Here is a 9,442-nt window from a genome sequence, read left to right on the forward strand (position 1 = left end):
GCTTGCGGTAACTATTGTATACGCTGGCCGGCCGCGTTTTCGCGTAAGTTTTATGTTGCTGCCCTCGTGGGCTCTGTATACCTCGCGTGTTAAACCCCCGCCTATCCCGCCATCAAGCTGCCATGCCCCGGGGTAAGTTGTACTTCATTTTTTTATTCATTTTAATCTCATTCACAAATTCACAAATTCTCCCCCCTTTCATGCCTCGACGGACACCTCGACCTGGTTTGCCGATGCTGATACCCGGTACCGCACCCCGCGCACCCTCACGAGACGCTTCACGCGTCGACCGATCCGGCGTGTGCCTTCCACCGCCCGAGCCACTGCCTCCGGCCATTCTTCAACATCCACATGTCGCCAGCGGACGTTCTTCCCCGTCGGCTCCTCCACCGACTGCTGTCTCTGCAGCTGCGGCCGGGCGACCTCAGCCCTGGGATCCGGGCACGACGATTGCCGCACTAGGACAGGCCTAGGCTTGTCTTTCGCAGGTGAGGGCCACACCCACGGACCGCGCTCCCACCTCTCGCTTTCCGTGTTCGCTGCCGGTACCTCCGTCACCGTCGCCGTCGGTACCTCCGTCACCGTCGCTGCCGGTACCTCCATCGCCGCCGTCGGTATTTCCGTTGCCGTCGCCGTCGCTGGCGCTGCCGCCTCTTCCGTCGCTGCCGCCCCCTCCGTTGCTGCCGCTGTCGGTGCCTCTGTCGCCGTCGCAGCCGGTGCCTTCGCTGCCGCTGGCTCCCGCTCCTCCGACGCCGTCTCCTCTGCCCTCATGGCCTCGGCCTGCCTCCGGTGCTGTCGTGGATCACGCGCGTTGCTTCGCGGGGCCGGTTCCTCCTCCCATTCTTTCCGTTCTTCCTGCGCTTCCGATGGTGCGGGTCCCGACGCCCACGTTATGTGGATAACTTGGTGGTGCCATATCATGCCATTCCTTACCGCCGTGTGCACGTTTTGTGACACAAATGGCCCGCACACCGCGGTCTCCGGACCACCCCACTGGGGCCGCTGGGCCTCTTCTTCTGTGGCGGCTCCTTCGGTGCCTCCTCCTGTCGTGACGACGACTGTTGTGTCGGTGCGTTCGGCGGTGGCGATTTTGGTGGCGTTTTTTTTTTTTTTTTTTCCTTTTTTTTTTTTTTTTTTTTCTTTTCCCTTTTTTTTCCTTCTCCTTTCTCTCTCTTTTTTTTCAAAAAAGTTCGCAGCACGCCCTCAACTGCGTTTTGCCGCTGCGCGGTCATCGATGCGCTGGCACCAGGCTGGCAGTTTGCCGCAGTCGGAGCACAGGCGCTGGCGCGGGGCATAGGTCGCGACCCTGGCCGGGGCGAGTAGCCGCGAAAGGGCGGTGGAGAAAGGCTGTCGTGGCAGAGTGGAGGCCGATGAGGAGTCTGAGAGGAATGGCGGATGAGGAGTCTGAGCCGGGGATCCATGGAAGCTGCGGGGCTGTGAACAGCGCAGAGGAAGGCCCATTCGAAGAAGTTCGCCAGCATCTTATATAGGGATGTGGCGTGACGCCACGAGATTGCAGGCTCATACCACCCTAAGAACACCTGGAGATCAACTGAAAGAGAGTGTGGGAAAAAGGGGTGTATCGAACAGTCAAAGTTGGAGTGTGTTCCCCATTTATGTAGAGCGGATCAGTCAGGTGACTCTTCTGGCTAGTAAAGCTCATCAGGAGAGGTGTGGATTGACTACATCTCAGATCAGCCTGAGAGAGAGTGGTTCATCAGCAGTTTGGATTGAAGGTGAGTCTCTGATGAAAGCTAGAGAGTGGAATCAGTGACTCTTTTTGCATAAAAAGATGATATCATTATCACTCATGAACGAAGAGAGTATGAATGAATCTGAGGTGGTGTTTTTATTTAAAACAAGCTATTTAAAGGTTGAAGGAAAAGCTGCAGTTTTTTTAGCTGGGCAGGCTGAGGCTTCGTGGGGAGATCGAGGTGACAGGACGGCTATCGATCATCAAGCCAATCGGCGAGGAGTCAGTGTCGCTTTTGGTATGATCATCGCCATCATGTACCTGTCAGCACATCGCCGAGCCAAAGAGCATTCAGACAAACACATCCCAGTCAGCACGCGATCGATCGAAGAAGTTCGTGTCAGAGGCCAGCGATCACCATTGTCGTCCATCATAGTTTGCCATGATAGCGATCAATTGTGGAAACAGAGACGCCCGGCATGGCCAACCATCAGCAATCATCATTTGAAGGTATCACTTCAAGGTGGCCTCCGACTACACCATCGTTGTCAACAGAGCAAACCGACGAGATCGCACCAGAGTTTACAGCATGAGTTCGAAATAGCGCACAAGAATAACTGCACCGCCCACGGAAGCCACCCAGCGCGTACGGAGCAACGTCGACGACAGCGAACGTTCCACGCGGAACAGGCATGTATGCCGGCGATGAAGAAGAAACATCCAGACGGTCATGAGGATATGGTTATGCTATGATGCAGTGTTGGGTACTGCCGGGAGCGATGATACCAGGATTAGCAGAAAAGAGCCGAGACGAGGCGTGGTGCTGCCAGTGATGATCGTTCAACAAGCAAGTGATGACGAGCTTTAAACGACGAGCTGGTGCCAGCTATGCGATAAGGGCTTTCAGAGAAGATATCTGGTTCGCGAGCTGCCAGGTACAAATTTAATCATTTGGGCGATCAAAAAGTTTCCCATATCGATTATGCACGCGCAAGCGATGCGCACATGCTAGAGAGCGGATCACTGCCGTCAGCCAGATCAGTCGATCGATGATCGATCAGCACGCGTTGCACGAGCGTGAGCAAACACTTCGGACAATATGGCAAAGCCAAAAGTCTTTCATAGGTGGAATTAACAGTTAGATCACGCAACAACTGCGAGCATGAAGTCAAGATCGGGCTAAAGTGCGAGCTATGACAAGCCAGCTGAGGGTTTTCCGAATCAGCTCAAAAGATGTCAGATCACTGATTTTGTTACAGCAAGATGGGTGAAAACATACACGGTGCATCGAAGTCATATAAAGTCAGCGCATGAAAGGCTTAAGGTCCTGAATCTGATGACTGTCTACTGGCTGCTGGCAAGAAAGAGATATCATGTTGCTACGTACATGCTATTTGTGTTCTGCGAAAGTTTATATAAAGATCAAGCGAGGCGGAAGGAGATTCAGCTGGGTTCGCCAGTAAAGGGTTGGAGACCTGCTAGTATTGGTATCAACGATTTAAGCATGCAAGACGGGCTGAGCTAGAGATGAGAAGGGTGTCCAGGTAGTAAGGCCTAAAAAAAAAGAAAAAAGGAAGAATATAATAAAATGTAAAAAAGGAAAATATATACATTTAAGTTTTTCAAAATGGTTCAAGGCTGTGTGGGTGGGAGGGTCAGTGCTATTGAGAGGAAAAGTCTGACCAGAGTAAATGTTATGCTATGATGAAACATGTAAGGGTCTATGTGTACAGGCCGAGTGAATTATTATCAGAGGAGATGGAGCAAGCGCGGATTAGAAAAAATAAAGAAAATTGTCATTATGAGTTTTTACTCGGGAAATATATCAGCTATGTATGTTGGATCTATATTGTGGGGAGTGACATTTTGTCACCCTTACTATACTATGTTGTCCTGTCTGCTGGAGAAGTGTTGTTAGCAGCAGATGGTTTAGTTGATTTGCAAATCAGTGAGTAAAGTACGGCGCATGTACGTTCCTTTATCCAGCGCTGGAAGTGTGTACGGAAGCAGCAGCGCAATCGGCGAGCAGCAGCAGAGGCGCGACGCGAGGAGGAGCGGCGACGCGAGGAGGGACGGCGACGCGAGGAGGAGAGGCGACGCGAAGAAGAGGGCGACGACGCGAGGACGAGCGGCGACGCGAGGAGGAGCGACGACGCGAAGAGGAGCGTCGACATGAGAGGAGGCCCGAAGCAAGGCAGCGGAGAAGGCGCAAAGGGAGGCGGCGCTGAACAAGGCCATGATGCGGGAAGCATATGCCGCCCTGCAACGGCAGATGGAGGCCGCGCGGCGGGAAGCCGAAGCTCACGAGATAACTTGGTGGTGCCATATCATGCCATTCCTTACCGCCGTGTGCACGTTTTGTGACACAAATGGCCCGCACACCGCGGTCTCCGGACCACCCCATCGGGGCCGCTGGGCCTCTTCCTGTGGCGGCTCCTTCGGTGCCTCCTCCTGTCGTGACGACGACTGTTGTGTCGGTGCGTTCGGCGGTGGCGATTTTGGTGGCGGTGACTGCGGGGGCGTCGGTTGTTGTGTGCTCGGTGGCTGCGGCGGTGGCTCGGGGTGCTGGCGTTCCCATAAGGGTGCTCTCCTCACCCTGTTTGGGTTGCTGTGCCCTGTCGGTCCGCTAAACAGACCTGTCCTCACCTTGTGGCAGGACTCGGAGCCTCCTCCTCGATCCCCTCTCGTGAGCTTCGGCTTCCCGCCGCGCGGCCTCCATCTGCCGTTGCAGGGCGGCATATGCTTCCCGCATCATGGCCTTGTTCAGCGCCGCCTCCCTTTGCGCCTTCTCCGCTGCCTTGCTTCGGGCCTCCTCTCATGTCGACGCTCCTCTTCGCGTCGTCGCTCCTCCTCGCGTCGCCGCTCGTCCTCGCGTCGTCGCCCCTCTTCGCGTCGCCGCTCCTCCTCGCGTCGCCGTCCCTCCTCGCGTCGCCGCTCCTCCTCGCGTCGCGCCTCTGCTGCTGCTCGCCGATTGCGCTGCTGCTCCATCTGGCTCCTCCGCACGGGCTCGGCTGTTGGCCGCGCTGCTGGGGTCGCTGCCGGCTGTGCTGCTGGCGTCGCTGGCGGCTGCGCTGCTGGCGTCGCTGGTGGCTGCGCCGCTGTCGTCGCTGGCGGCTGCGCTGCTGACGTCGCTGGTGGCTGCGCCGCTGGCGTCGCTGGCGGCTGCGCTGTCGGGTGTGCTGTCGGGTGTGCTGAGGCCTGCGCTCTCCGTTGCAACGGTACCTCTGCCGTCCGTCCCTGCTGCGCTGCTGCTGGCCTTGACGTCGGCTGCGATGGCGTCGCTGGCGGCCTGGTTTTCAACGGCTGCTTCGGCTCCCGTTGCCCTGCAGTTTCGCACTTCCGCTCACGCAAATAGCGCTCCGCCGATCGGATGGCGATGCCGAGGAACGCTGCGTCGCGTCGCAGCTCCTGCTCCCGTGCCCGCTCCTCCTCGTCGTTGAGCTGCCATCTCCGGAGCTCGGCTCTCCTCGGAGCCGGCTCGACGGAGACCACCACCACGTCGCTGCCGTCGCTGTCCTCCTCCTCCGTTGCTCCTGGCGACACTTCCGGCTCCCGTCTGCTTCGAGGAGACGCCCACGAGGACCACTCGCTCCCTTGGGGATGCCATGGGGCTTCTGAATGGGGACGCCATGATCTCCAACTCTGGAGTCTCGCTCCGCCGATCGCATCGCTCACCTCGCGAGGGCTCCGCCCGTCGCTGGCGCTGGATCTCGGGATTGCGGCTCCCCACACTTCTGGCTTGTTCCTCCAAGTAAAATTCCAACATGGCGATTTTCTTCCCTTTTTTTTTTCTTTTAAAGTCCGCGCTTGCGTTTCCGTCTACCTCTGGCTCGTGACTGATCGACAGCTCCAGCCTCTGCCGCCGTCGAGCCCTTGCTGTTTTCCCGTCGTTCCGTCGTACGGTAGTTGGGCATTCCTTCTCCCGCTCTCTCGACGGTTCCTGCCTCTCACATTGGGCTCTTCGCCGCGTTAACCCTTCCGCGGCCGGTGGGGGTCTGCTCGCACCCGATCATACCTGATCCCACCCCCTTTTGTTTGAAGAGCTTTAAATATATATATTTTCCTTTTTACATTTATTATATTCTTCCTTTTTTTTTTTCCTTTTTTTTTTTTAGGCCTTGCCGCCCGGCTTCCCTCTCCCCCGACTGATCGACACCCCCTTCGGCCCATGTGAGTATCTGTGCGCTATCCTTTAATGACTCTGGCTTCTTCTCCAGCCCATCTTGCATCCTTGATCCGTGATGCCAATCGTCACACCTGCCCCTGACTAACAGGTCCTCCGACCTTTCGCCTGGCTGCAATATGACGATCGGCCCTGGCTCGTCACCTCATTGCCGCCTCCGGCTTGACCTTTGGCGTGACCTCTGCCCCACGCAGCTGCTTCGGACCCGAGGATCATCCGACTCCTCGCCCGTCAGCAACGCATGGGTAGTGTCTTCTGCCCAGCCAAGCCCGACGGCTGTAGATGACCCAGGCACACTGGACCCCAGGACCCGGAGTATCACTCCCACTTCACTGGACCCCCGAGGGTATCTCTCCGCCCGGGTCTCGGTCAGCCGAACGCCTTTGGCTTCTGGATCGCTCCACCCGTTTCTGACTCCTTATTTTCCTTCGTCGTTTGCCTGTGGCTTCAGATCCCCAATATGTGCCGTCCGCGTATGCCTATCGCCGTCTTTACGCAGCTTGCATATCACCGGTGATACGAAATCAGTGATCTGGTAGGGACCGGCATACTTTGGGGCCAATTTTGCTGCGAAACCCCTCGGCTGCGTTAGACAGGTGGTGCTGTTTAACCCACACCTTTTCACCGACCTTGGGCTTCCAAGCTCTCTTTCGCAAGTTGTAATATCTTGCCTGATCCTGGGCTGCTCTTTCCAAATTCCGCCTCACCAGCTGAAAAAGTTCTTTCAGCTTTACCGCATGTTCATCCGGAGTGTTCGTCTCCTGACCCGTGCCGAGTGTTTCCTCATCGTACAACGCCTTCGGCAGCCTGGGCTCTCTCCCTTGCACTATGAATGCTGGTGCGAATCCAGTGGACTCAGTGACCCCAGAGTTCACGGCCAGCATTAACTCGGGCCACTTCTCGTCCCAGCATCTCTGGTCCCCTTCGGTGAACTGCGCGATCATGGTTTTCACCGTTCTGTTGGTGCGTTCCGTCGGGTTTTCTTGCGGCGTGTACGGTGCCGTAAACTGGTGTCGAACTCCCATTTGATCCAGAAACTTTTTAAACGCCCGACTGGTGAATTGTACCCCATTGTCGGTGATCATCACCTTGGGTACGCCGAACCGGGCCAATATTCTTTCTCTGAAAGCCTTTATCAGGGCTTCTGCCGTGGCCTTTCTCATTGGCACCAGCTCGGTCCATTTTGAAAACCGGTCCACCAGCACCAACAGCATGGCGTTGCCGTGTTTTGATCTGGGCAATGGTCCCACAAAATCCGCGCACACCGTCGCCCATGGTTCCTCTGGTACTTGTGTCAGCATCTTCCCGGCCGCCTGTGCCTGACTTGGTTTGAAACGCATGCAGGTGTCACATTTCCTGACATACGTCCTCACGTCTCGGTGCATCCCCGGCCAGTAGTACCTGGCAGCTATCCTTGCCATCATTTTCCTGCCGCCGGCGTGACCCGCCTCTGGGATATCGTGGTTCTCCCTCATGACCCGCTCCCGCCGATCCTTCGGCACGCAAAGCTTCCAAGCTACTACTTCTTCGTCGCCGGCCCGGTGAGGGATATGCCGGTACACCCCGCCTGCCTCCTCCACATAATCTGGGAACTTGGCCGGCTCCCTTCTCATCTTCTCCTTGACCTTCTTTATCCATGAGCATTGCTCTTCGGGCTCCTGTCCAACGTCCTCCGCTCGCATACATCGCTCTTCCATGGGCTGTCGGGATAGCGCGTCAGCCACCACGTTCTGCTTCCCCTTCCTATACGCTATTTCGAAGTCATATTGCTGTAACTCTAGCGCCCATCTTGCGATTCTCCCCGTCGGGCTCTCTATGCTGTTGAGCCACTTCAATGCCATGTGGTCGGTGACCACCTTGAAGTGATACCCTTCCAAATAGGGTTTGAGCTTCCTGATGGCCCACACAATTGCCAGGCATTCCTTCTCTGTAGCCGAGTAAGTCTTCTCCGCACTGTTCAGCGTTCGGCTGGCGTATGAGATCACCCTTTCGCCCTTCTCCGTTTCTTGGGTGAGAATCGCTCCCAATCCATAGTCGCTGGCGTCCGTCTGTAGCACAAACTTCTTCGAGAAATCCGGGCAAGTTAGCACCGGATCGGCTACCAGCCGACCCTTCACGGACTCAAATGCCTGTTGTTGCTCTGATGCCCATTCCCACTTCACCTTTTTCTTCAGCAATGTGCTAAGCGGCTGTACCATGGTGGCGAATCCTGGCACGAATCGTCGGTACCATGAGGCGACGCCCAGGTACTGGCGAAGCTCTTTCACGTTCGCCGGTGGCTTCAGCTCTGCGATGGCGGCCACCTTTTCCGGATCAGTGCAGATGCCTTCCCCTGTCACCAAATGCCCCAGGTACCGCAGCTCCCTTCGGCCGAACTGGCATTTTTCCACATTCAACCTTAAGTTGGCCCTTTTTAAGCGTCGGAACACCTCCTCCAGATTACGTTGGTGCTCCTCTTTCGTTCGGCCTATAACGATGATATCGTCTTGGTATGCGAAAGCATGCGGCATCATTTCCGGACCAATAACCTGGTCCAACGCCCTCTGAAACGTGGCCGAGGCCGAATGTAGCCCGAACGGCATCACTTTCCATTGGAACAATCCCTTGCCTGGCACCGTGAAGGCTGTGAACTTCCGGCTATCCTTTTCCAGTGGTATTTGCCAATACCCGTCCTTCAAATCCAAGCTACTGATGAACCGTGCTTCCCTCAGCTGATCTAAGATGTAGTCAATCCGCGGCATTGGGTATGCGTCCTTGATAGACTTTGCATTGATTTGTCGGAAGTCCACGCACAACCTCCACTGACCAGTTTTCTTTTTAACCATTACGATGGGGGAACTATAAGGGCTCGTTGATGGCTCGATACACCCCATTTCCAGCAGCTTGTCTACCTTTTGGTTGATCTCCGCCTGCATCTTTGGGTTCTTAGGGTAGTATCGCTGCTTAACCGGTATCGCATCGCTCATTGTGATCGTATGCACCGCCACGTTCGATACCCCTTTCATCCTCTTGAATTCCTCCAATTCCTTGGCCAGAAATTCTTCGAATGGGCCTTCCTCTGCACTGTCGCGGCGCCCGCTTCCCGTGGGATACTCGGCTTCGGACTCCTCATCCGCCATTCCTTCTGGGGACTCCTCATTGGCCTCCACTACTGCCACCGACAGCCTTTCTTCCACCCGCCCTTTCCGTCGGCCTCTCGCAGGGATCACGACCCTGTGCCCCGCACAGGTCACCTCTGCTCCGACTGCGGCAATGAAGTCCCAGCCTAGTACCAGCGCATCGATGACTCCTGGCAGCACCAGAAGCGCCATTGAGACCACTTTGTCTCCGAACGCCAGTTCCACTTCGATTTTTGTCTCGATGGTGCGACGGCGTCCATCGGCCAACCGCACCTGCTTGTCGGTTTTCTCCTCGCGCCCCTCCCCTCGCAGCTGTTCCGCCAGCTCACAGCTGACAAAGCTGCTAGTGGCCCCTGTGTCGACCGTGGCCTTCCATTTCCTCCCTGCGATGTCCACCACGGCTGACAGCTGCACATCCTCCACGGTGAGTTCACCGATTAGGTTTCG

At 56.3% G+C, this 9,442-nt stretch overlaps 3 protein-coding genes across 3 annotated transcripts; all 3 read right to left on the reverse strand.

Moving 5' to 3' along the window:
- Positions 1-198: 198 nt before the first annotated feature.
- Positions 199-921, reverse strand: LOC121404540 (proteoglycan 4-like). Its single transcript, XM_041594192.1, has one exon. It carries the CDS (start codon positions 919-921, stop codon positions 199-201), a length of 723 nt encoding a protein of 240 aa, XP_041450126.1.
- Positions 922-1,203: 282 nt separating this feature from the next.
- Positions 1,204-4,432, reverse strand: LOC121404541 (splicing factor, proline- and glutamine-rich-like). Its single transcript, XM_041594193.1, has 2 exons — positions 4,037-4,432; positions 1,204-1,434 (listed from the first exon to the last, which is right to left on the reverse strand). The coding sequence occupies exons 1-2, from the start codon at positions 4,430-4,432 to the stop codon at positions 1,204-1,206; spliced, it is 627 nt and encodes a 208-aa protein (XP_041450127.1).
- Positions 4,433-4,456: 24 nt separating this feature from the next.
- On the reverse strand, positions 4,457-5,459 carry LOC121404542 (translation initiation factor IF-2-like). The gene is made up of 2 exons (XM_041594194.1): positions 5,369-5,459; positions 4,457-5,307 (listed from the first exon to the last, which is right to left on the reverse strand). The coding sequence occupies exons 1-2, from the start codon at positions 5,457-5,459 to the stop codon at positions 4,457-4,459; spliced, it is 942 nt and encodes a 313-aa protein (XP_041450128.1).
- Positions 5,460-9,442: the final 3,983 nt, after the last annotated feature.

The sequence above is a fragment of the Drosophila obscura genome, unplaced genomic scaffold, assembly GCF_018151105.1.
Source record: "Drosophila obscura isolate BZ-5 IFL unplaced genomic scaffold, ASM1815110v1 contig_213, whole genome shotgun sequence".
Classification (NCBI taxonomy): Eukaryota; Metazoa; Arthropoda; class Insecta; order Diptera; family Drosophilidae; genus Drosophila; species Drosophila obscura.

Excerpts from the sequence above, each read along its gene's own strand:
- LOC121404540 (XM_041594192.1), bottom strand. The coding sequence starts at position 921 with ATGATATGGCACCACCAAGTTATCCACATAACGTGGGCGTCGGGACCC.
- LOC121404541 (XM_041594193.1), bottom strand. The coding sequence starts at position 4,432 with ATGCCGCCCTGCAACGGCAGATGGAGGCCGCGCGGCGGGAAGCCGAAG. Across the intron at positions 1,435-4,036 it reads CACAAAACGTGCACACGGCG|CCCCGCAGCTTCCATGGATC; the intron begins GTAAGGAATGGC and ends CGCTGTTCACAG.
- LOC121404542 (XM_041594194.1), bottom strand. The coding sequence starts at position 5,459 with ATGTTGGAATTTTACTTGGAGGAACAAGCCAGAAGTGTGGGGAGCCGC. Across the intron at positions 5,308-5,368 it reads ACGGGCGGAGCCCTCGCGAG|AAGCCCCATGGCATCCCCAA; the intron begins GTGAGCGATGCG and ends GTCCCCATTCAG.